Source organism: Pan paniscus, chromosome X, assembly GCF_029289425.2.
Source record: "Pan paniscus chromosome X, NHGRI_mPanPan1-v2.0_pri, whole genome shotgun sequence".
Taxonomy (NCBI): Eukaryota; Metazoa; Chordata; class Mammalia; order Primates; family Hominidae; genus Pan; species Pan paniscus.
The window spans coordinates 43,225,699-43,253,153 of record NC_073272.2 but is presented as its reverse complement, the minus strand read 5'-3'; the positions used below and the strand labels follow the sequence as shown (position 1 = coordinate 43,253,153).

Genomic DNA, 27,455 nt, shown 5'->3' with positions numbered 1-27,455 from the left:
TTTTTTTTTTCAAATGGTTCTGGAGCAGTTGGAGATCCATATGCAAGAAATGAACTTAGACCCTGTCTCATACCATACACAAAAGAAAATTGCCTCAAAATGGATCATAGATTCACTTTAAGAGCTTAAAACTATAAAACTTTTAAAAGAATATAGGAATAAATCTTCATTACCTTGGGTTAGGCAAAGAGTTCTTAGATGTGACACAAGGGAATTTGGGGGGATTACGGAAATGTTCTTAAGCTGGACTGAGATGGTGGTTGTACAACTATATAAATTTACTATCATCCCACTAGATTTCACAGGGCCATTACACTAAATTAAAATTTAGCTTTGTGGCTAAGAATTTACCACTGATTCAAAAATACTAAATATGGTTTTTTCTCCCAAGAACTGTTTTATTAACCAGTGTGTAGTTGTGCCTTATGGAAGAAGTCCAAATTGTGTTTTTTGTTTGAAAATGTTATGAATTACATAACTTTATAGATTTTCAATATGGAAGACACCTTAGAGCAACTTATTTTAGTTCATTCCTTCTACATTCAAGTACATATTTGCCATTTCCAAAAATTCACAGCTTTTTGACACTTTTTTAACATCAATTTTTTGGTCTTTTTTGTTGTGGCAAGATATATATAACATAAAATTTGCCACTTGCACCATGTTTAAGTGTACAGTTCAATGACATTAAGTATATTCACATTGTTATACAACCATCATCACTATCCATCTCCAGAACTCTTTCATCTTTCCCAACTAAATGTCTGTACCCATTAAATACTGACACCCATTCACCCCTCTCCTTAGCCCCTGGCAACCACCCTTCTACTTTCTGTCCCTATGAATTTGACTACTCTAGGTACCACGTATATAAGTGAAATTATCCAGTATTTGCCCTTTTGTGTCTGGCTTATTTCATTTAGCATGATATCTTCAAGGTTCATCCATGTTGTAGCATGTGTTAGAATTTTCTTCCTTTTTAAGGCTGAATAATATTCCATCGTGTGTGTATACTACATTTTGTTTGTCTACTCATCCAATATTGATGTTTTGTGGTTGATAATTATGTACTAGGAAAAACCAAATTCTCAGAATAAGGCTGTCTAATCATAGGGAATTCTGCGTCGTTCCATCTCCACACAATTACTCTTTCTAGGATGCAAGTTAGATCTTATGCTATACATCTTCGTGAAGGAATGTGTGATTTCCACTGAAAGTATTAATGACTACGGGAGTCCCTCCAATTCCCTTATTTGTTCAGATAAATTACTTCTTAAAGCAGGGTTTAGAATTTACTCTAGAATACCAAGAATAATGAATCAGCTTGTCACCAGTATCAGTGTTACCCACTGAGTGCCATTCTCTTTTTATGACACCATGATCAACTTTACCAAAAGGCAAAGGAATTTGCAGAAAGCCTTCAAAGTTCAACAAGCACTGATTCTTCTTTATGCTATGCTCAAGGAAAGGAGGGGTTTCCCCCTAGAAAGGAATGTGATATGCTCAGTTAAAGAATGTTCGATGGAGTGGCTTGCAGCATTCATAATCCAAGAACATAGCTGTTTTCTTCTCTTTGTGGCCCTTCAAACATGATCTCATAAAACTCTTCTGCCAGACTGCCTTTGTGTTATTCTCTTTAAATTTTTCATGACAGAAATTCATTTTTGCTACAGCTACACCAAGTACAAATGCTTGGTGTTTACCTATGCAAAATAAAAATGCTAGCAAAAGCCAAAAATAATTAAATAAAATATTATCTGACACACCTAATGTAACATAAATGTTACCTTTTAAAGCAGCACATTAATAATTGTATGTTCATTTAATGTAAATATCATTTAACTCTTGTAGTTGCTTAAGAAGAGCCAAGCTAGGAAATGTGATTTTAACACTTTAAAAAAATAGAAAGGAAATTAATATCATAGTGAAAATTTCTCATAGTTGGGCAAGCTCTTGTATCTGATACTAAAAAGTACCGTATTTCAGAAGATTTTATTAAAACAAAATAAAATCTGCCTATATTATATCATGTAACTGGTTTTTTTCCTCATGCTTTCTTTTGCTCAAGAATAGGCATTATGATTTGTGTTTTACAGGGCTTAATTTTAGAGTTATTTGCCCACTTGAAAAAGGCATAGAGAACACTCAAGCTAGGTCATCTGAGGCCAGTGTTTGAGTTTCTCAGAAATAGCTGCCAACTGACCAGAAATCTGCCACACTGGCCTATGTTGTTAGGCCACCAAAGGCACAGTCTTCTTGGATTGAACTAGGAGGTCAAGCAAGTCTTAATTTCTTGAATTCATAAATAAATCCCTGTAAGTGCGATGTTCTAATAGGATTAGAACAAAAGCAGCCCTGTATACAGGCAAATAAAACCTAAACAAAACAAGGGCCTCCTTAGAGGTTCTTTTGCTGTCAGGATCCAAAGGATTTTTGTAGCTTTTTCAGGAAATCTTGTACTGGCCCAGATGTACTGATTTTTTAATTGCCTTTTTTGCTGACAGAAGAAAACTTTAATAATGGATTTAGAGCAGCGTATTACTAGGCCAGCTGCACTCCTTCTTGCACCTTCAAGTAAGGATATATTCCCCATCATGATTTTACTAAAACTTGATTTAAGCTAGCATTTCACTGCTAAGCTATTAAACTAAAGCTTTCCCGGAACACCTAACTCAAGAGCATCCAGGAACATTCTTCTTGGCCACTAAATACAGTAAGCAGTTGTCCGTTACATGTCCATCTTCAACTTGAGTTATGTAGTACAAACTGGGCCATGGTATTGGGAGCAGCCCTGAACCTTAGTCCAGGGAAAATCTAAATTCCAGGGTGGAACTCTTGCTCCTTGATTTCAGTCACTAGATTTAGGAATTTACACACTTTTTAAGATGAGAAACAAATTTAGTTTAAGATTTGTAAAATTTTCAAAATGAATGAAATGAAATCTTCAAATCTTCAAATGAATTCCCTTCAAATGAATGGAGTTTGCTATCTCCATGCAGATAGTCATCTGTATGACTATTATTTGAGTGCTTTCAACTATTTAAAATAAATTGATTTTTAGCAATTTTGTAGAATATAAAATTTCAAGAAAAACAATTTTTGGTGCAGGTAGGATAGGCATTCTTTGCACGTCAAAAAAGAAAAATGGCCTGAGTGATTTTGATTTCTTTTTGTAACTTATAATATCCCAATGATACAGAATTGTGTTTAGATTTGTAAGAAGGACAGGTTATAGAAGTTCTTCCAGCCGGGCGCCATGGCTCACGCCTGTAATCCTAACATGTTGGGAGGCCGAGGTGGGTGGATCACCTGAGGTCAGGAGTTCAAGACCAGCCTGTCCAACATGGTGAATCCCCGTCTCTACTAAAAATAAAATAAAATAAAATACAAAAATTAGCCGGGAGTGGTGGTGTGTGCCTGTAATCCCATCTACTCAGGAGGCTAAGGCAGGAGGATTGCTTGAACCCAGGAGGCGGAGGTTGCAGTAAGCCAAGATCGTGCCATTGCACTCCATCCTAGGCAACACAGCAAGACCCCGTCTCAAAAAAAGAAAAAAGAAAAAAACTTCTTCCTAGTGTTTAATTGTAGCTCCTTAAGTTTTTGAAAATGCCATTTTAAATTTTGCAATGTTTCTTTCACACTTACGTTGCCCATCATGCAATCTTTAGGCCACTGCTAAAAACACTGCTCTTCTCCAAGCTTGAACTTCATGATGTTTAATGATGCCAAGGATCTTTGAAAGGACCGTGTGTGTGTGTGTGTGTGTGTGTGTGTGTGTGTGTGTGTGTGTCAGGGCCTCAGTCTGTCACTCCGGCTGGAGTGCGGTCATGCAATCATAGCGCATTGCAACTTCGACCTTCCAGGCTCAGGCAATCCTCCCACCTCAGCCCTTCAAGTAGCTGGGATTACAGGAGTGCGCCACCACACCTGGCTAATTTTTGTATTTTTTGTAGAGACGAGGTTTCCACATGTGGCCCAGGCTGGTCTCAAACACCTAGCCTCAAGCAGTCTGCCCACCTTGGCCTCCCAAGGTGCTGGGATGACAGATGCAAGCCACTGCACCTGGCCTCAACAAGTTTATATGTAAACTTGAGCAAGAAAAATAGATTTTTAGATCTTACAAAGTTTTCTGTGATCTCCAACTTCAGAAAATCAGTTCCAGTACAGTAATTGAATATCATTTCTCTGTGTTTCAGTATTAAATCAGCTTTCCCTAATATTTTGCTCAATTTCAAATGTATATGAGAAAATACCTGTTATGTATTGATGGCTGATCTGCTCAGTTCACTGAAAAGATGTGACATTGGAACTTTGTTCCTATTTACCCACGTAATTCACAGAAACTGAAGAAAGTTCTTAATAAGATAGTCAGTGTTTCCAGAACAAGTTATTTCAATGGTCATTATTGCTACACAGTGTAATTCCGTGCACACTGTTATTATCTGTTTTATTAGGATCATCACAGACACATTCATTAAATATTTTGCAGCTAAATATTTGATTCTTGCAAACTTTCATTCTTTTCCAGCAGGAAACTTCTTCAGTATCTATAAAGTAAGTGATAAGATGATGGTTGCTAATGAACATCAATGTTCTTTGCAACCCTACAAGCCTATGCCTACAGTATAGTTGCAAAAGTTATAAACTTGTCTCAAACAATATACATTCTGGTCCTTAGATTTGGTTTTCTCTGTGCAAAAAAAGTTAGTGGGACATACAACTCAGTGATAATTATTTTATAGCTTCTTACCATGCATTCCGTTTTAAATGTTGATCTTGATAAATACTGCACATAAACTATGAGCAAAACACAGGTTTCTATTTGATAACTAAGAAATCAGAAGATAATGTGATATAATGAGTATGATAAAAAATGAAACTTGATTTAGTGCTTTGAATGTAAATAAAAGGTGACATATTAACTGATTTTATCATCTTTATGTTTGAAAGTACAATCTCAGGAGATTTGAATTTAATATCACTACCAAGTTTATTCTGCTTCATTTGAAAACCCATGTCAAATGTAGAATGTGGTCTCTTTATGGAACTGTGGCGACACTTCCTAAGACAGAAAGATGAATGAAGCGTGTCGGTGTAGCTATGTGTGGTCATATCTGACTCAGTGCCAGAGATTTGCAGAGAGCAGGCCTATCTGTGAGACAATATGAGACTGCCTGTTTCCCTTGCAGCTGTTCACATTTCCTTGTTTTGCCCTGGTGTTGTGTGTACATGTTTTTTGTTTTTTTTTTTTAATAAAAAGTGCTGAATTTGGGTAATGGTAATTTCATTAGAAAAAGAGAGTAAACAGTAACAGATTCATTCTTGTTTTCCCTCTAGGGATAATTTATTAACATTCTTCCTTCTCTCTTCCTCCCCCTTCACACCTCAGCTTTACAAATACACCTGATACCTTCAAATTTCAGGAAAGCAAATAGCAAAAGGAAATACATTTTGTCATTCCAATACAACTTGAATTTAAGCTTCTAGAGCAGGGATTCACAAACTGTGGCCCTGAGGCCAAATCCAGCTGGCCACCTGTTTTTGTAAATAAAGTTTTATTGGAACACAGCCATGCTCATTCATTTATGGATTATTAACAGCCGCCCTCATACAACACAACAGGGTTTAGTGGCTGTGACAGAGATCATATGGCCTGCAAAGCCTAAAATATTTCCTATCTTGCCAGGATAGGATTAGGATCCTGATATTCTTTTTTTTTTTTTTTTTTTTTTTTTTTTCTTCTTGAGACGGAGTCTCACTCTGTTGCCCAGGCTGGAGTGCAGTGGTGTGATCTCGGCTCACCTTAACCTCCACCTCTCGGGTTCAAGCGATCCTCCTGCCTCAGCTACCTTAGTAGCTGGGACTACAGGCATGCACCACCACACCCGGCTCATTTTTGTATTTTTAGTAGAGATGGGGTTTCATCATGTTGGCCAGGCTAGTCTCGAACTCCTCACCTCAGGTGAGAATCCTGACATTCTTTAACATGGCAAGGCTTGTAATTGAGTGGCTAATAGTTTTCAAATCATATTGAGTGTATTTTTCCCTGCAGCCTATAAATAGAATTTTTTACAGCTCTTTTCCCAAGTATTTACCAAAGATATCTCCCTGGCACAAGGCATTGTGTATTACTGAATTCTAGTAACAAGCTGAGGAGATCTGGATGAGAGAAAGGACAGCATATCAGCAGGGCAGGGTCAGGTCCCTGCTACTCTGGCTGTATGACCCTGACCATGACAGTTCACCTGACTGGAACTCAGCTTTTGACTTTTTAAAATGGAGGAGTTGAATCATGTTGACATCTAAGATCTCCTCTTTTTTTTATTTTTATTTTTTTGGTACCCCAAACAGAGTCTCATTCTGTCACCCAGGCTGGAGTGCAGTGGCACAATCACAGCTCACTCATCCTGGGCTCAGGGAATCCTCCCACCTCCCCATCTTGAGTAGCTGGGACTACAGGCAATCACCACCACACCCAGCAAATTTTTTTATTTTTTTGTAGAGACAGAGTCTCACTATCTTGCCGAGGTTGGTCTTGAATTCCTGGGCTTAAGTGATCTTCCTACCTCATATGGCCTCCCCAAGTGCTGGGATTATAGGCATGAACCACCACACCCAGCCCTAAGGTCTCTTTTACCTTGAAAATTGTATAAAGTAAGTCAGACTTAAAAGATACAAAAGAAAGAATTAAATGTAGTCAAAACACATTTCTTAATTTTGAGGGAAAGTTTTTAACTGCACATGCAGGATCGAAGAGAAATAATATCTGGTTCCTAAAGAAACAAGCTGAAATAAATATTCCTGGTGTGTTTATTTTACGTTACTCTGAATTTTTTTTAATCTATTTACAATTTCTATGTACTAGTCCAAATATAATACTTATTTTTTCTAGAGGAAGCATTTCTTAAACACTACTATGTACTCAGCCTCACGCTAGGGGCTATTACCTAATGTCAGAGAACCCGAGTCTGGTCGTGGGAAAGAAAAAGAACCACTTAAACAGCATGTTCTATAATGTACCTCAGACATTCAGTTCCCTCTTGGCTGTTGATGCCCTTGGTGTGGCAGACACCCCAGTGTTGGCTCTGTCCTGAGTTGCAGACGTGTGGTTTCTGCATCGTCAGTATACTCAGCACCTGGTCTCAGAAACGTTCTCGTCCCCTGCCCCCAGGGGTTACCACATAGCTTTTTACTTCTGAGTCCTCTTGTCCTCCTGGGCAGGGCTGTATCCAGATGGCTCCAGCCAGGCTACCTTCTGCAGTGTCTCCTTGACTCATGGGAAACACACACATGCTTAACTCAACATACACTACAAGCATGGCCTGCCCCAGGCGGCCTCCAGCCATGAAAGAGGCAGGCACCAGTCTCTTTTTGCTTAGGACCCCAAATGCTACATGTCAAGCTGCCCCAAGGACTCTCTCTCACACAGAGATCCTTTCTAGTGTACCAAGGTGGGCCTATAAGTTGCTACAATTCAGCAAGCATCCCTCCAGAGAATGAGATAGTGAGCTCTTCTGGCTGGCACCTCCGGTGTCTAATGCGTGGTTCTTTTGGGGCATCTACCATCCTTCACTTTGTATGAGGGAGGGTGCAATCCCCTCTCCTTTCCTCCCGAACAAGAAGGAGAAGGGAATAATCAAATACTTGCTCTTCTTAGTCCTGTGACTCCTACAAATCCCAGACTTCTGCCTCTATAGGCAGAATGAGGGGTCCTGGGGTGAATATGGAAGGGCCATTTTGACTGCCTTTCAGCAAGCCCAGGAGAAGTGGTCTAGCAGCTTCATAGCAGGTTCAGTGCCATTTACTTCCTCTTGGCCTTAGCTTTGGGCTTTAGCTGAAAGTCCAAGACTACTGGTAAGGTCCCAAGTAACATTTTATATATTCTTTATATATGATAGAATGGGGGGTGGGTAAAGGGTAAGAAAGACAAGCTGCAGTCTTCCTTTGTTCTCAAAACCCAGCTACCTCTCATTTGCCCCAGACCTTGACAAAACTCTACCTAGATTTGAAATTTGAGTCCTGCATATCTTTGCAGGCAGCATATAATATGCAGATGACCCATGAGAATGAGAAATCCAAAAGCACTATGTTTCTAACTACTGTTTTTAAACACTTCAATGTTACATCGCATTCGAACTTTTTTCCATTGATGACTTTTTATTTACCTGCTTTGCTATATTTCTCAAATGCTTTGTATATGCTATGGATATCACTAAAGTATTTTGAGTCTCTAAGACAAAAATGTAGAAATTGGTGGGGGGAAATGAAGGTTGACATATTATGCATATACATCAAGATACTTTCCAACTTCGGGTTGCCCACTGAGATCATTGCCAGTTGTTATTGCTGGGGACCAAACTACTTACTCTCTGGTCTCCAAAGGGATGAATCCTTCATACATTTCTGGGCCTTTGGTTATACAGATTTTTGGAATTTGTGAGCTCTTTGAAGACAGAAACTCTCATCTTTTTATCTCTGTATCCCTAGTACATAGAACCCCACATTTTAGTACCTAGTAAGACTTCAATAAATATTGAGTGGATGGGTATGTGGATGAACCAACAAAGGGTCACTTCTCTCTGACAGTGACAAAATGAGCCCATTCCTCACTCCCTCCTGCTTCAGTTCTTACTTGCCCTTTTGGTTGATGAGCCAGCAGCCAAGATTCACGGTGTATTCTTTGCCACATGGACACCATCCTCTCTATCCTGTGGCTGCCTTGAGAGGTGCAGTTTCTAGGACTTGAGAGCTGCAGTTTTTAGAAGAAGCAGAGCCCAATGCCCCCACCTCAGGTAGAAGCCCCATCTTTTAATTCCTTTCCATTGTATCTGCCTTTCATATTAAGCATCCCACCTCCCCCTCATCCTGCCACTACTTCCACTGAACTTTAGGTGAGTTGAATTTAATTTAGGTGATTGAACTGGATCAGACCAGACCAAAGGCATGGAAGAAAATTTGGTCTGAGTATTTTCCTTGGAGCAGTGCCTCAAAAGAGATTCCAGGCACTTGTGTGCCACCTATGAAGTTGTATGGATAGAACAGCGGTTCTCACTTGACCACTCTGTGCCTCATTTTTCTCATCTTAAAGTGAGAATAGTAGGGGTAACCAACTGCGTAGGATTGTTTGAGATTAAGTGAATGAGTATATGTTAAGAGCTTAGACTAGTAACTATCATCTAGTAAGTGCTCAATAAAAGTAATATTGTTGCTATTAGTAGTAGTACTATTAGTACTCTCAAAAGTTAGCACTGGACATAAGATTTTCAAATACCTGAGGAGTTTATTAAAGCACAGATTTCTGGACCTCCTTCTTAAATTCTGATGTTGTAGGTCTGGAGGGGGGTCCAGGAATCTATGTTCCATAAGTACTACATCTGATTCGGCCGCACGTTCTTAAGAAATTACAGATATAAGACCTAAGGAACTGTATATGACATAGTAAGACCAGGTCAAAAATTATCTCCAATTTGGGGAGTTGTGGGATTATTTTTTCTTTGTGAGAAAAATTGATGTGCATTTATTAAATGTTTAAATAGAAACGAACCATAATCATAGTTGAAAATGTTGGAAATAATAGTCCTTGATCAAGAAAAAGGCAAAACTTACAGTTTATCATGGAATTAGACATTATAAAGTGATGGTGCTATCAACTTGTAAAGCCTCAAATTAAATTTGCTTTTTTTCTCAAACAGGTTTGAGATTTTTTTTTTTTTTTTTCGAGACAAAGTCTTGCTCTGTCACCCAGGCTAGAGTGCAGTGATGCGATCATAGCTCACTGCAGCCTTGACCTTCTGAGTAGCTGGGAATACAGGCATATGCCACCCTGCCTGGCTAATTTTTGTATTTCTTTTGCAGAGACAGGGTTTTGCCATGCTCCCCAGGCTGTTCTCCAACTCCTGGGCTCAAGCAATCTGCCTGCCTCAGCGTCCCAAAGTGCTGGAATTACAGGTGTGAGCCACTGCACCCAGCCGGTTTTGAGATTTTATAAAAATATTTTTATGTATTCACTTAGATTATTTAAACTTTGCTTGATAATTAATATTATGACACGTCAGGTGGTGACTAAATGTGTTTTTAAAGTGTTATGTATTTTTTTAATTGTGATAGGAACACTTAACATGAGCTCTACCCTCTCAACAAATTTTAAAGTGCACAATACAGTATTGTTGGCTGGGCACGGTGGCTCACGCCTGTAATTCCAGCGCTTTGGGAGGCCGAGGCGGGCGGATCACAAGGTTAGGAATTAGAGACCAGCCTGGCCAACATGGTGAAACCCCGTCTCTACTTAAAATACAAAAAAACTAGCTGGGCGTGGTGGCACGCGCCTGTGATCCCAGCTACTCAGGAGGCTGAGGCAGGAGAATCACTTGAACCGAGGAGGCAGAGGCTGCAGTGAGCCAAGATTGAGCCACTGGACTCCAGCCTGGGAGACAAAGCGAGACTCCGCCTCAAAAAAAAACAAAGTGCACAATACAGTATTGTTAATGATAGACACAATGTTGTACAGCAGATCACTAGAACTTATTCATCTTGCAAATGTAATGTAGTGTGTGTGTATATGTGTGTTTTATGGTTTCTTAGTTTTTTTGGTTTTGCATTTTGTTTGGGTTTGGGTGGTGGTTTTTTGTTGTTTTACTATTTTTTTATTGCATGCATGCAGTGCAATTCATTTCTATAGGCTAGTCTGGAAACCTAATCACTATAACATTATTTTTGTGGGAAAATATGATCCCAGTTACAACACTGACATTTCTTTAGAGATAGAAAGCATTCAGAAGATGGAGACTGCCCACATATATTTTACAGGGATTTGGGCAAACTTTTGTGGACCAGCCACAAATCACCATTTCCCTAAAATGTTAATATAATGTTTTAAATAGAGCAGCATTTTACTAGTCTACTTATACTATTTATTTAATCTCTGATTTAGTAGTGCTTTCTTAATTAATACATCATTTAAAAAATTGTCCCTGCTCTATCTTCACATTGCTTTTGTTAGGCATTTTTATGTATGATGTGGCCCAAATATTTATAAGTCATAAAAATTTATCTTGCATTAGTATAAGCAAATCTGACTATAATCTGAAGAATGTTTATAGTCAGTATTTGACTTCTCAACTAGCATTGGTGTACAGAGTAGGTGAAGAAAAAAAAAAAAGAATAAAACCGACCACGAAAATCCCCACCTATTTTAGAGAAGTTAGGAAATAAAAGTGTTCACAACAGCCGAGGTCATCTTTAACTTTTCACTTTTCAAAGCAGACTGTTGACTATGAAACACTTTATTTGAGGTAGAAATTAATATTTTAATTGTATTTCTAAAATAATTAAATGTATGTTCTTCAGAAAGCTGAACTTTGGATCATTTAGGTTTGTGGAATTTTAGAAATATATTTAGTTTCTTTCTTTTTTTTTTTTTTTTTTTTGGAGACAGAATCTCGCTCTGTCGCCCAGGCTGGAGTGCAATGGTGTGATCTCGGCTCACTGCAACCTTCACCTCTCAGGTTCAAGCAATTCTCCTGCCTCAGCCTCCCGAGTAGTTGGGGTTACAGGCGCCCACCACTATGCCCGGCAAATTTTTTTTGTATTTTGAGTAGAGACGGGGTTTTGCCATGTTGGTCAGGCTGGTCTCGAACTCCTGACCTCAGGTGATCCGCCCACCTTGGCCTCCCAAAGTTCTGGCATTATAGGCATGAGCCATCGCGCCCAGCGTATATTTGCTTTCTTTTCAGTGTCTTCTCCACTCTGAATTGGCAGAGTCAAAAGAAAAAAAGTTTATGTCCTTGACTTCCTGCTGAAGGATACCAGCACTGATTCTGTTAATGAACAGCCCTAGTAAAACAACCATAAACCTCTGTGAGAACATTCCTTCCTAGAAGGAGTTGGGTTTGCCCTTTCCCAAGATTTAGGTTTCTGTGAAAATTCTTCCAGACGTGCCTTGGCCAGAAAGCATTCTTTCATTTTACTCCGTATAGACGTGCCTTGGCCAGAAAGCATTCTTTCATTTTACTCTGTATTCATGCTATTGAAAGTTGCTTCTGTCAGAGGAAACAAACACTGTGATTGAGGAAATATTGATGAATTTTAAATGACAAGGAAATTGCCACATTGACAGAATTTTGGTCCATCTATTTAAAGATGATTTTTTGAAAAGATATGCATAAGACTCATATTCTGACAAGTTTCACAGAACAATTCAGAGGTTATTACCAAGAGGATCCCACTGAAATCATCAGCCTGCCTTTTTAAAAGAAAAATATTGTTTAGTGAAATAATAAATATGAAGCTCTGATTTTTAGCAAAGAATTGTGAGTGTTTACTGGATTTTCTTCTTTGCTTTTTAGCTGTATGACAAAATTAACACAAAGTCTTCACCACAAATCAGGAATCCTCCAAGCGATGCAGTACAGAGAGCCAAAGAGGTAAGTGATATATTTTATAGAAGTATTTGGCATCATCATATTTGCCACCTTTATTGAAGACATTTCTGTTGCACATTAAGAGGCAGTTTCCCTGGAGTCACAATTTGACTCATTATATTCAGATTTAGTATTTCTAAGTTTATTACTGAACATACAGAAAAGAAAAAAAGATCTCTGCGGCAATATTGCCTAGATTTCTAGTTCTGGTTCTGTGATGTAAACTTGAATACATTACCATCAATTTTACTTCTCTTTTTCTGTTTTTTAAAAAAGAAAGTTATTTTACAACACTTGGTGGAAATAGACATGCTATAAAAATTTGAGTTGCTTTTTGAAGGTGGTAATGTTTGAAAGTTAATTAAATTTCTGTAGCAATTAAATATACTGAGTTCAAAGAAGTCATTTTTGTAAATTGTCAAGGTATGTGGCTATATCTGTCACAAACTTTTAAAAACCTATTTATGATAGAAATACAACATTGCAGAAAGTTTGGAAAATAAAAATAGATCCATAATCTCATCACCCTAACACAGTAGTTTCCATTTTTATATATCGTTTTCTAGTCACTCTCCATTTGCATATAAATTTTTTTATAGTTGTAATCAAAATGTGTCTTTTTTTAACCTACCGTTATATAATAAGCATATTTCCATGTTTCTACTTGATCTTTACAAATATAACTTCTAATGACTGCAATATTTTTCTTTGCTGTTATTAAAGTATAACATATTAGCAATTCTCCCATTGTTAGACACATGGGTTTTTTTTTTTTTTTTTCATTTTTTGATCATGTCAGTCTTTGTGCAAATAAACATTTTTCTTTTAGAAAAATTATTTCTTATAAAGTGAAATTACTATGTGAAAGACTATGAAGGACATAATCCCTTCCCTACCAGATTTTAGACAGAAAGTCTGTACTGGAAGATGGTGTACGTTCACTGAGAAATGAAACCCATGCAGTGGAGGCTGCCCGGCCTGCCCACTTGGTCAGGACTAGCTTGGAGGGGTTGTCTCTGACTTCACCACCAAGGGCTCATAGAAGGGAATTAAGATATCGCTGATAGAGGCATGAATCACCACCCTGTCTTCACAATATGCAGATAGAAGCAGAGAGACTCTGGGGACAATTCTTTGGCCCAACTGGACAGTGAAAACCTGCTGGTTTCCCCCTAGCCCTGCTTAGGTGGAAATACCACACCTCTGTATTTAAAAATAAACTAGGAGAGGAGCAAGGACCCAGAGAGAGTATGTGGTTTTGTCCTCTCATTTCACTAGTAGAGAAACTCGGAGCATAAAATACACCAAGGATAATTGGTTTATCATCTTGAAACAATATGAATTAACAGCATAACCAGCACTCTAATGAACAGGGTATTCGGATAAGAAAGCTCTGTCATTTTTGCTTGTTTGTTTGTTCTTCCCTGAGGCAGTAGTTGAGTAGCACAGAACATTCTAGTTATGATGCTAAAATCTAAGGCTCGGGCCATGTGACCTCACAACATCCCCCTCCTGCCCCAGTAGGAAGCTTTTGTATGGTTTTCACAGGTTGAGGTGAGAATCCTCCTGGATGGATGGTGGTATGATCCTGCCATCCAGTTGTGCCGAAGCAATCCTTGATTGGCTTGATGGTTGGAATTCAGTTGAGTGTAATGCAAACCTCTGAATCCAGCCATATGCAGTTAGAATAGCAGCAGGTGTTTACTCAGAAAAAGAACAGAGGCTTTTTCATGGGTTCATGTCCCATAAATAACTTATACAGGTAAACTCCATCCTGGTGGTAAAGGAGAATTTTTTAAAACAATTTTATTTGAAAACAATCAATTTTACCTGTGCAGAAAAATGTTAATGACTAATTAGTGAAGAAAATTTGAGTGGAAAGAGAAAATAAGGCTTTAAAAACTTGTTCTCTTAGGCTCCCTGGCGTTTAACCCTAAGAGCCATTAGCAGAGGCATGACTTTCTCTGTGTGGGCAGATGACTATGGGGAAAAACATTGATCCGGCAGGCATTTTTGCATTTTCTACATTACTTAAAGAAAAATTTCTTGTGTATTCTTAATTAAGTAGTCTAATTAATTAGTTCTGTTCTTGAAATCGTTTTTATTTGTGCCTGTGTCATTTTGACATTTCTAAAGGGAATTGGCAGTGCTGTTAATATAAAAGAAAACTTCTTATTAACTTTTTGTCCATATTGATTTTTATGGTGAGTTTGGAAAAAGATATTCAGAGATACTCTTCCGTTAAGTTTCATAAATCTGTAATAAATATATGTTGCAGGCTTGTCATTTTGCTTTATATTTTTCAATAACCTTTTAGGTTATAGTTGACAGACTTTTAGAACAATTTGCTTCATTTTTATTACCATCAATACTGTTCTTCTATGTATTAATAACATTTGAATAAAATGAAAAGTTTTTCAAAATAATTGTTTTGCCTGCCATAAAAATCCACTCATAATTTTTAACTTAAAAGAATTTAACATTTTGTAAATCTTATGTCATGTTTGTATTATTATATATCTTGTTTATTTTTTAGGTATTGGAAGAAATTTCATGTTACCCTGAGAATAACGACGCAAAGGAACTAAAGCGTATTTTAACACAACCTCATTTCATGGTAAGTAATAATTAAACTTCCATAGAACTGAAACCTCACTTTCAAAAGAAGTTTTTAAACTACCCTCATAAAATGTAGCCAGCTTCATCTCATGCATTTTTATCCATATCATATGAGACTATTAAGATTACAATACCAGGTAATACCAAATATTTTAAGACTCTTTTGTTTACTTTGTGTCACAACTGTAAAGATACTCTTGGTGAAGTGGCTTTTCAGGGACTGTACTCATCGGACAAGGGATTTTCTTTCTTATGGGGTAGTCCTTTAGTCACTGGAACTGTTTATGTTACTTAAACCACAAAGAACTAAAATTAGAGACAGTTTTCAATAATAAGGAATCGTCTGAATCTAGGTGATATATTGGAAGAATTACATCTCTTTTGACAATGCAAAACTGCTGCACTTTCTTGGTTCATTTCTACTATATGGAAAATGGGGATAACACCTGTATTTAGCCAAATATAAAGCTAAATAACTAAACAAAGCTCAAAGCTCAAAATAGATAAGATACTTTGCTGTGGAAAAAGGTCCATGCTTATCTACCTAACTGCAATACAAAAACACAATTACAGATGGAAATTCATGTTGAATATACCATTTTAAAAGCATTAGCCACATCAGTTTATGTGAAAAATATGTGAAAAGTGGAAATTTACCTCACTGCCCTTTGGGAGAAAATCTGACTTAAAAGCCTTGTTCTTATAACTACTATTACAGATGATACTTTGAATTTTTATTTATTTATTTACTTTTGAGATGGAGTCTCACCCTGTCACCCAGGGTGGAGTGCAGTGGCGCGATCTCAGCTCACTGCAATCTCCGCCTTCCAGGTTCAAGCAATTCTCCTGCCTAAGCGTCCCGAGTAGCTGGGATTGCAGGCGTGCACCACGACACCTGGATAATTTTTGTATTTTTAGTAGAGACGAGGTTTCACCATGTTGGCCAGGCTGGTCTAGAACTCCTGACCTTACCTCCTGCCTCAGCCTCTCAAAGTGCTGGGATTACAGGCATGAGCCACCATGCCTGGCCACAGGTGACACTTTTAAAATAATAGTAACAGTATAATATGTGTATCAAAGCAATTACCTGTGAGTTATTATATATATGCTGTTTTATGATAGTGTTTCTTTTTTTCTTTTTCTTTTTTTTTTTTTTGAGACGGAGTTTCGCACTGTCGCCCAGGCTAGAGTGCAGTGGCGAAATCTCGGCTCACTGCAAGCTCAGCCTCCCGGGTTCACGCCATTCTCCTGCCTCAGCCTCCTGAGCAGCTAGGACTACAGGTGCCCGCCACCACGCCTGGCTAATTTTTTTGTATTTTTAGTAGAGACGGGGTTTCACTGTGTTAACCAGGATAGTCTTGATCTCCTGACCTCGTGATCTGCCCACCTCAGCCTCCCAAAGTGCTGGGATTACAGGCGTAAGCCACCGTGCCTGGCCCTTTATGATAGTGTTTCTAAACTTTTAACCAAGTTATTGAAATAAAGTTTTTTTCCTCAAAGTAACTACCTGGAAAGAAGCAATTACCATATTCATCCTTCCTAACTCTCCCACCCAAGCATTAAAGGCTGAATTCAAGTATAATCCTTGAGAGTATTTGACTTTATTCTATGGTAACAGCACTGTCCAGTGAAATACAATTAGGATACAGGTTCTAATGCCTGTAGATGAGTGCATTTTTACAACGTAGGTGTATAAACACAGAACTTCATTCAAATCTCACCTCTTTTATCAAGATATCTTGTAACCTCTCTACCCTTCTCTTGAACTTTCTCTTCTCTAACTCTTTTCCACTTGTTTGTATTCACCTGCATAACATTCTAATGCTTGTTGGCCTGCCAGAGCAAGTCCCTTCCCAGTGAATGAGCCAGGGCAATTTTTCTTTGTCCTTCCATATCCCAGCCCAGTTTTGTTGTTCTCATTGAGCTTATGATCTCATTTAGTCATTGTGATTATCTCTATTTCACAGAGCAGGAGAATAAAGAAACTATATGCTTTATTAATAATCCTCAAATGTGATGAATCACAAATATCTGCAGTTAAATTACCGTTAATATTATCTTGTTCACTGTTTCATGCATATGTGCTGTGTTTCCCCAGATTATAATTCATTCCCTTTTAGACAGCATGTCTTCTATAGCAGGGGTCTCCAACCCCTGGGCCACTGACCAGTACCCATCCGTGGCCTGTTAGGAACCAGGCCGCACAACAGGAGGTGAGCAGCAGGCCAGCCAGCATTACCACCTGTGTCCCCCTCCTGTCAGATCAGCCTAGGCATTAGGTCCTCATAGGAGTGGGAACCCTATTGTGAACTGCGCATGCGAGGGATCTAGGTTGCATACTCCTTATGAGAATCTAATGCCTGATAATCTGAGGTGGAACGGTTTCATCCCAAAACTATTCCCCGACCTCTATCCCCCACCCCCACCCACCCTGCCATCCGTGGAAAAATTGTCTTCCACAAAATGGGTCCCTGGTGCCAAAAAGGTTGGGGACCACTGTTCTATATTATAAAAGTGGTTAAAGATGTGAATACAGATGACCTGGGGTTGAACTCCATCCTTGCCACTGTAACTTTATGAACTCTGACTCTGAGTCAACCTCGTGGAGTCAGAATAAGAATTAAGTAGCTGATATATCTACTGTGCGTAGCACAATGCTTGACATATGCTTAATGCCTAATAGATGTTATCTGATACCTATTATTAGTTGCTCCATAGTATCTATCATGTATAGGGCACATAGTAAGTTATCAGTAAAACATTGAATAGATTAGGAACTGCCCGTTTGCAGATAGGTTAGCCTCTCCTTGGCTGACTGCTCTGTGCAGTGTTCCATAGCTAGAAACAGATATATAATAAATTTTGGACCAGGCACAGTGGCTCATACCTGTAATCCCAGCATTTTGGAAGGCCAAGGCAGGAGGATTGCTTGAACCCAGGAGTCAAAGACCAGCAACATTGGGAGACCCCATCTCTACAAAAAATTAAAAATAAACTAGCCAGACATGGTGGCACATGCCTTTAGTCCCAGCTACTTAGGAGGCTGAGGTGGGAGGATCACATGAGCCTGGGAGGTCAAGGCTGAAGTGAGCCATGATGGCACCACTGCACTTCAGCCTGGGCAACAGAGCGAGACCCTGTCTCAAAAAGTAAGAAATGCCAGGAACTGTGGCTCATGCTTATAATCCCAGCACTTTGGGAGGCTGAGGAATGAGAGTCATTTGAGGTCAGGAGTTCAAGACCAGCCTGGCCAACATGGTGAAACCCCATCTCTACTAAAAATACAAAAAAAAAAAAAAATAGCCTGGCGTGGTAGCACACACCTGTAGTCCCAGCTACTTGAGAGGCTGAGGCACAAGAATCACCTGAACCCAGGAGACAGAGGTTTCAGTGAGGCGAGATCACGCCTCTGCACTCCAGCCTGGGTGAGAGTGAGACTCCGTCTCAAAAAAAAATAAAAATAAAAAATGAATTTGGACAGACATGTCTTTCTATAAATTGCTAAGTAAACTCAGGTCAATTCAGAGAATGATATAGGGCCGTATGAGACCAATAGATCTTTCAGATTTGAAGTAAGCTAAATAAATTAACATATACCCAAATAGGAGCCTTTTTTTTCATCAAAATCATTACGGCTCATATAGCCCATTGTATGACAGCTTATCTGTCTTCTAAGTCTCGATATGTTTTGCTTTTCTGAAGTCAGAGAGAAGTTAATATGTGCATTGCTATTAGTAAACATTTTCAGAAATAATAAGTAATTTTTATAATTTATTGAATACCTAGCTAGGTGCTTAAAAGACATTTTCATTCATTTATCAAATAAGTAAATGCCTACTGTATGCCAGGCACACTATGCCGGGCACTAAGGACCTAGTAGTGAATAAGACAAACAAGATCCCTGCGCTCATGGAACTTCCGCTCTAGTGGAGGTGGGGTGGGAGGACAGGTAGGAGAGGTAGAGGTAGACAATGAGCAAGTAAGCTAACAAGATAATTTCATATGGCAATAATAACTATGAAGAAATGAAAGGATAATGGTGCAGAGATTATAGTAAAGTGGGAGCTGCTTTAGATAGTCAGGGGAAAGTCCCTCTGAGGAGTAGCTATTTGGGCTGAGACTCCTTTGAGGAAGAGCAAATGCAAAGGCCCAGAGACAGGAAAGAGCTTTGTAGATTCAAGGAGCAGAAGTCCTTTGTGGCTGAGATACAGTTAACAAGGGAGAGAGTGGTACTTCCTGTACCAAGAGAGGTCAGCAGAGGCCAGACCAATTTATTTATTTTTTTAATATATAAAATAAGGCCAGGCATGGTGGCTCACGCCTGTAATCCCAGCATTCTGGGAGGCCAAGGTGGACGGATCACGAGGTCAGGAGTTCGAGACCAGCCTGGCCAACATGGTGAAACCTGTCTCTACTAAAAACACAAAAATTAGCCGGGCATGGTGGTGGGCGCCTGTAGTCCCAGCTACTCAGGAGGCTGAGGCAGGAGAATCTCTTGAACGCAGGAGGCAGAGGTTGCAGTGAGTTGGGATTGCACCACTGCACTCCAGCCTGGGAGACAGAGCGAGACTCCATCTAAAAATAAAATAAAATATATAAATAAATAAAAGCCTTCCAGGCCATTGTAAGGAGTCTGCAGTTTTCTCCTGATTGCAGTAGGATGACACTAAGTGATGGCACGCAGGAAAATATCTAATCTGTGCTTTGCTGGAGCTGATGTGTAGAGAACGGACTGTAGGGGGGATAAGAGTTTAGGGAGACCAATTGGAAGGCTGTTGTGAGAGGTTGTAGAGGCTTGGAGAAAGGTGAGGATGGTAGAACATGGGCAGATGGGGTTTCTGTGTTGGAGATGGTTACATACAAGAGGACTTGCTGATGGTTGGGATGGAAGCTGGTGTAATTAAACCCTTTTCACAATTCCGAGAGGAAATTGTGCCCTAACAAGGTAAAGAGACTTGCTTAAGGTCACTCACCTAGTCAGTGGCCTCAATGAGGTTCAAGCCAGATCCTGCTAGCGCCAAAGCCTATGCTCCTAAAAGTCAGTTGATTTATAATGCTAATCAGTTTTCTAATAAATTTAAGTTGAGCTCATTGGTCATTCCTAAATAAGCTTATGTGTAGATAATATCTTATGTGGGAAATATAATTCTGATATATATATATATATATATATATATATATATATATACTATATTAAATAAGCTTTTAAATGCTGGGGCTTTCTATCTTATAAGCATTTTTTAAATCATGGCTTCAAAATCTTGGTATTTTTAAAGAAATATTAATAGCTAAGGGGAAATATGTTAATACTTACAATTTTTTTATTATGCCAAGGTTTGGGAGTTATTCTTGGCATATTTATAATTTCACACTTATTTGCTCAGTCATCCGAATTTTTCTTTGCTTTCTGATTATTATAACATGAGGATTTAACATTGAATTACCCAACACTGAAAATGCAGATACTTGTAGATATTTACAGTAACTAAAGGAAGAGGAAATAAGGGTAAATTTAAACGACTTTAAAACTGTGTTTTTTTTTTTTTAAGAGACGGGGTCTTGCTCTATTGCCCAGACAGGAGTGCAGTGACACCTTCTTAGCTCACTGTAGCCTTCAACTCCTGGGCAAAGCAATCCTTCTGCCTCAGCCTCCCAAGTAGCTGGGACTACAGGCATGCACCACCATGCCTGTCTACTTTTTTTTATTTTTTGTAGAGACGGGGGTCTCACTTTGTTGCCCAGACTGGTCTTGAACTCCTGAGCTCAAACAGTCCTCTTTCCTTGGCCTCCCAAAGTGCTGGGATTACAGGCATGAGCTACCACACCTGGCCTAAAATCTGTATCTTTAGAGGTCATCATAAAAGAATATTATCTCACTGATTACTTTTTTAGTTATTCCATTTGAAAGGCTGACTTTTTAAAAAGAATATTTCCTTTGCTTATTGCAGCTGTAAAATATGAAACATTAAATAGTCAGATTTTTTCCACTCTAGTCTGATGTTGTTAGTTGTCTTATACATATCCTTACTATAGTACAAAAAGTGAAAGTGTTTTTTTCCTATTACACAATTGTTACGTAGTTAAAACTGACAGCTATTTCAGCTTAGTGACAACTGCTCACTCATACGTCTTAACATATTTGAAGAAAAATGTTCAAATTTTGGTTTCCCTATTTTTTATTTTATATACTCTTTTAGGCTTTTAAAAAGATAGTCTGTAAGTGGCCCCCTTTTTCTGTTTGGATATGAATTAGAGCTTTAGGTTAAGTTTCGTTTTGTGGTAGCAATCATTTACAGTGCCAAATTGTGGTTAATATCGAGTATGACCTTATTTGGTGACATCATTTAAGCATTTTTCTTTTAGAGTCCAGTTTGAGTATTATTTTATGATTGTGGGCTTAATCCTTCCTTGTAAATAATGCATTAAATACAAATGTTTGCTTATATAATTTAAAAGAATGAGTAGAGGCCTGTAATCCCAGCACTTTGGGAGGCCGGGGTGAGTGAATTGCATGAGCTCAGGAGTTCAAGATCAGCCTGGGCAACATGGTGAAACCCCGTGTCTACAAAAAATACAAGAATTATCTGGGTGTGGTGGCACATGCCTGTGGTCCCAGCTACTTGGGAGGCTGAGGTGGAAGGTTCACTTGAGCCCAAGAGGTCAAGGCTGCAGTGATATGACGAACATAATTTTAGCAAATGAAATGTTCCAGTTTTTATGTTACTGATTTTTGCTTTTTGCCCTAAATCTTGGTTTCTTACGTGACCACAATTAAATCAGAAAAAGAGGGATTTGCCCACATAGCACAGCCTCTATACTTGGGCTCAGGAGTACCAGTACAAGGTGCAATTAGGGCACTGGTGAGGAAGCCAAGGTCCCCAGGGCCATCATGGAGCACTACTTTCAAGCTATGTATTGCTTAGTGCCCCTTGGTGCTCCTCACCCAAATCCCAGTTTAGACCAGCCTTCTGAGATTGTGAAAATATCTGCCATTTCCATTAGAAACCCAACTGTGTATAATGCTCAAAGCATATTCTTTACTGGTAACAAATCAGCATTATCTTCTTTATGATTTTACCAGATTGTTACCTTTTTTTTTTTGCCTCGTATGCATGCCTTTAAAATTAAATAGCCAAGTCATGACTTTTTTAAGCCTTTTAATAAAATAACTTAATTTCAGATGCTATGAGTTATTATTTTTAAAGCAATTTTAACTGCATTTCATTATCTGCAGATATTACCACACAGATCCCAAATTAAAATAGAACCAAATTTATAGTTAGCACATAAGAAAATATAATCTTTGTATAAAGCTCCAGACATTTTGATAGCTGTAGATTCTCTTTGAAATAGAAATGTTCAAATATTTATGCTTAATAAAGAGGGTTTATTATGATGGCACAAAAAGTGTGGTGAGTAGAAGGATATTCTTTTTTAGGGAAACAAGGGACATTTTATTGTCGAAGTTCACCAAGCTGACAAATAGAGATGTCAGTTCAAAGAAATCACTTTCTCTTTGTTAATAGGCTTTGCAAAAAGAAGTCATAATAATAATTCTCAACTTATTTTTTATTTAAACAAGTGCTCCAAAAAATATAATGAACAAAAAAATTTAACGTATTTAGAGTTTGAGTTCCATATCATATGTGATATTTTGGAAGATTACGTTTTTAAGGTACATCTGTGTGTATTTTTTTCTTTTTCTAAATCATATGCTATAAATTATTTTCATCCTTTGGGTTATATAAAAGTGTCATTGTAAATGCCATTGATGAAAGATACTTGCTCAATACTCCAATTGTTGCACCATTTCTTTTTAAATTTGTTTCAATTCTAAGCCCCAGCACAAATTTGCCAACTCTATTTATAGATGATTCTTTTAGCTAAATTATTTGAAATTGTACCATCTACCTTCATTTTAACAAGTTAATTTATAACACCTCTGACCCAGATAATCATCAAACACATCTCTTCATTGATTCACTCATTTATTCACTTACGTTTTTAAAAATCTATTTATCATGATTGTCACAAAAAAATTGAGATAGTTGGATGTCGATATTACACACTTTCTATGTTCTCTTTAGATGAATGATACCTTTGAGAGGAAAAGAATGAGATATGTTTATAGGATAAATTTGTCAGCCCCATGTCTACAAAGAAAACATTTAAAAATTAGCCAGGTGTGGTGGCATGCACCTGTGGTCCCAGCTACACAGAAGGCTGCAAAGGAAGGATCGCTTGAGCCCAGGAGATGAAGCCTGCAGTGAGCTGAGATCTCACCACTGCACTGCACCCTGGGTGACAGAGTGAGACCCTGTCTCAAAATAAATAAATAAATAAAATAAATTTCTGCTGAAATAGTAATGTTATTAATAATTTTTTTCTTCATAAAACACTAGGCCTTACTTCAGACTCACGACGTAGTGGCACATGAAGTTTACAGTGATGAAGCACTGAGGGTCACACCTCCTCCCACCTCTCCCTATTTAAACGGCGATTCTCCAGAAAGTGCTAACGGAGACATGGATATGGAGAATGTGACCAGAGTTCGGCTGGTACAGTTTCAAAAGAACACAGATGAACCAATGGTAAGTAGGAAGAGAAAGTTTTCAATACTCTCATAAAATCCCAGCATGAGTTATATCAACTAACTTCATATGCTACTAGGAGTTGGGGAGGGAAGGAAGACATGGATAGTTTTAAAGAAATCAGTTTCCAGATCTTCAGTTCCCCCCTGCCCTTCTTTTCTAGAATTGTTCTGCCTGAAACTATGTCTTAGGCGTTCCGGTTCTCTTTCTCACCTCTCCTTTCACAATTGCCCTTCAACCAAAAAAAGGGGAACATACTGTAACATTCCTCCAGGGTGTAAAAACCTCTGGGGCAGCAAAGAAAGGGACAATTTGAAATATTGGTATTGGTATTGAGAAAGTGAATGTCTAGTAACATTGTAAAAATCATCCTTTTATAAATCTTATAGTTTTCAGATCTTTTGCCTTCAACAAAATTAGAGGAAGATTAATTCAGGGGGCATTCAAAGAATTGAGTAACACTGTTGAAATAAATTTCTTCCACTCCCAGCTACCTACTTAATATGAATCAATTTACTCAGTGCTTGGGAGTAGAGTTGGAAGAGAATTGATGCTGAACCTTGCCTCCATTCTCAGAATTCTCGTAGACTGAGAAGATCAAGGAAAGGCTCCTTGATGTTAACTGAACAGAGCAAGGGGAGTGAGGGGAAGCAGGGGAATACCATTCAGGCAAACCAAATAGCACATGTGTAAACCTGGTAGTAAAAAGGCTCTTATCATAGTTTCCCAATGGGAAGAAGGCACCATGGCTGAACTGCAGACAGCAAGGTGAGTGGCTGGAACAGAATCATACAAGTGTTGGAAGACATGTTAAGGATTATGTTCATTATCTTAAAAACAATGGGAGGCTATTGAAGACTTTCAAGCAGGGGGATAATATCAGATTTTTGTTTTGGAAATATCACTCTAGAGAATGTATGAGAGGGGTCAAGAGTGGATGTACAGAAACCAGTTAAGAGGCTGTTATTGCAGCAGTGCAGGGCAGATATGATGGAACTCTGAACTTGAGGGATGGATGTCAAGATGGAAATAAGTGAACACATTTAAGAAATAATGAAAGAGTAGGTAAAATCAGTAAGCCTTAACAATGGATTGACAGTAGAACTGAGGGAGAAGCAAGGATCAAGCACAGCCCTTAAGCTTTAGTCTTCTAAAACTGAATGGACGTTGAGACAGGGAACACTGGATAAGTTCCAAGTTGGAGGAGAAACCATATCTTTAGAAGAGGAAAAAATTCAAATTTATGCATTCATATCTTTTTCCTCAGAACATAGAAAAGGGATATTAGGATATAAAAAAACAAATTACCTACTTCTGAAAGTTGCCTTTTAGATTAAGGGAAAAGTTATAGCAGTGACTCTATGACCATGATTTTTGGAGAGCCCTCAGCTTAGACATTTCTGGTCCTAATCCTCATTTAGTAATCTTTGCCAGTTATACAATATTATCTTGCAGCACATGGGGGGCATGCAGATCACCTCACCCCTTCTGGTACTATCCAGGCAACTCTTTGGCTTAAGAGCATAGGCTACAGCAGGTTTTGGGTGTCTTGGGCAAATCACTTCATGTCAGTGGACCTCAGCTGGCTCATCTCTAAAAGCATAGTTGACTAAATGAATGATCCCCAAGATCCCACCTAGCTCTGAAAGTCTAATATTCCATTCATTCATTTTATATATTCATTCATTTATTCACCAAATATTTTTGAAGTCCCTACTAAGTGCAAATCACTCTTATTAGATGCCAGTGATCTATTGTCAGATAAGACACTGCCCCTTACTAGAGCTCACGTTCCACAGGGCTGGCTACATTAAACAAGTAAATTTGTACCTTAGCACGGTTTACTTAACAAGCCCAGTTATGACAGAGCTGGAGAGGAGAGAAAGCTGTGTTGGAGAGGCAGGAAGAAGGTGTGATGTTCAGCCAGGCAAAGCAGGCAAGAAGGTAGAAGGGACCACAAGAAGGAGGCCTCAGAGTGTCTTGGGATCATTAAGTTCTCAAGCAGTCCAATGACAGCTGCTTGATTGTTTGTATGAAGACTCACTACATAGAAACATAGACTGAATTGGCCCGGTGCAGTGGCTCACACCTGTAATCCCAGCACTTTGGGAGGACGAGGCGGACGGATCACGAAGTCAGGAGTTCGAGACCAGCGTGGCCAATATGGTGAAACCCCATCTCTACTAAAAATACAAAAATTAGCCAGGTGTGGTGGCAGGTGCCTGTAATCCTAGCTACTCAGGAGGCTGAGGCAGAAGAATTGCTTGAACCCGGGAGGCAGAGGTTGCAGTGAGCCGAGATTGCGCCACTGCACTCCAGCCTGGGCAACAGAGTGAGACTCCGTTTCAAAAAAAAAAAGAAAAGAAAAGAAAAAAGAAACATAGACTGAATAAAAGTATAAAACTACATCCCTGAGTTACTTTTTCAGAAAGTGTAAAATGGTCTTGAGTCTCCCCTAAAAGTCTCCTTCCAAAAGCTTTTCTGTCTTCGATGATCCTAGTGAAGATGTATATTTCTTCTCCTTTTGATGGGTTTCCATGAAAACAGGAATTATTTTATGTGAAATATAAAATATATATTTTCAATAATAGAGTGTAAATCTCTAATGCATTTAATACAACTTTATTTGCTTTCTTAGTTGTCTTATTCAAAGCATTATGTTACTGTGCAGGATATTCCTATATGATCTGTTTTGTTTTTCAGATCCTCTGCAATGTGTCCATTCCTCAAGGGTGACATACTCCTGTTACACACCTCTGTTTTCCCATTTGTAGCATCATACTCATAATTTTTTTTTTTATTGATTGGAATTCCCATAGTTGCAAGTGACAAAAATCAAGCTTGAACTAGCATACAAAATAGAGGAAAGGCTTATATAAACAGGGAAAGGCCAGGAGTATAACTTTCCTAATATCTCCCCTCAAGCTGGTAGGTTCAGGAGTAGGCACCTAACCCAAGCTATGCCAATGCCTTCCCTAGAATTTGTGAACTTGGAAACAGAGAGAAAGTGAATCAGTTCCTCTCTACAGAGAAATGTTTGGGACCTACAGAATAATAAATGTTAACTACAGTTGGTTTGAGGTGAACTTCTCCTGGCCATGGGAGACCCTTTTTGTCTCATTTGCTACTGTACCTAGCAGAGTGCCTGCCTCATAGTAAATTCACGTTAATGTTAGTTGAATGAATACATAAATCTATTAGTTTCAAGGGTGGAACCTCTATTGTACTATCATTTCCCTTATGAAATTAGATTTGACTTACACACTAATTTACAGCATTTTTCCAGGAACATTTTTCTTAGTAACCATACAAGCTGATTGAATGTACAAGTTGGAAATGAAACTTGAATATTACAATTGAATCTTAGGACTGGAAACATTTTGATAAACCAGTTTTTCACATTGCTCACCTACCACTTCTGAAAACTGCAAAATAGGAACCATGCAAAGTTATAGTTTGTGGAATGGTACAAATTAAGTTTAGAGTATAAAGTCTCAGATATTTTTATCAAGCTTTCTGACAGTGTTATTCTCTAGTGAAAAATAAAAGACACAGTCCCTACCCTTAACCGTCTCAAATTCAAGGCCACTTTCCAGCAAGGGAGCCTGTTAAAAAGTACAGATTTCCAGGCTCCATTCCAGGCCTCCTGAGCTTAAATCTAAAGAGTGGGTTTAAGAGTCAGCATTATTTAAAATTTCCCTGTGTGATTCTTAGGAATAACCAGATCTAGTGCAAAAAATATGTTTATGAATGCTTGTTTTTTTTAATAGTGGATAATCAGAAAACAAAAAGTAATCCACTCTGTAGAATAGTATTCTGGCATTAA

At 38.4% G+C, this 27,455-nt stretch overlaps 1 protein-coding gene across 20 annotated transcripts in view; it reads left to right on the top strand.

Annotated features, from left to right (window-relative positions):
• The window catches only part of CASK (calcium/calmodulin dependent serine protein kinase), a 407,307-nt gene that overhangs the window by 320,318 nt on the left and 59,534 nt on the right, over nucleotides 1-27,455 (top strand). For all 20 annotated transcript variants that reach the window (XM_034949880.4, XM_063601767.1, XM_034949879.4 and 17 more), the window contains 3 exons: nucleotides 12,345-12,422; nucleotides 14,956-15,036; nucleotides 23,441-23,629. In XM_034949880.4, the coding sequence (XP_034805771.1) occupies nucleotides 12,345-12,422; nucleotides 14,956-15,036; nucleotides 23,441-23,629 (348 nt within the window). The remainder of the gene's footprint in view (nucleotides 1-12,344; nucleotides 12,423-14,955; nucleotides 15,037-23,440; nucleotides 23,630-27,455) is intronic.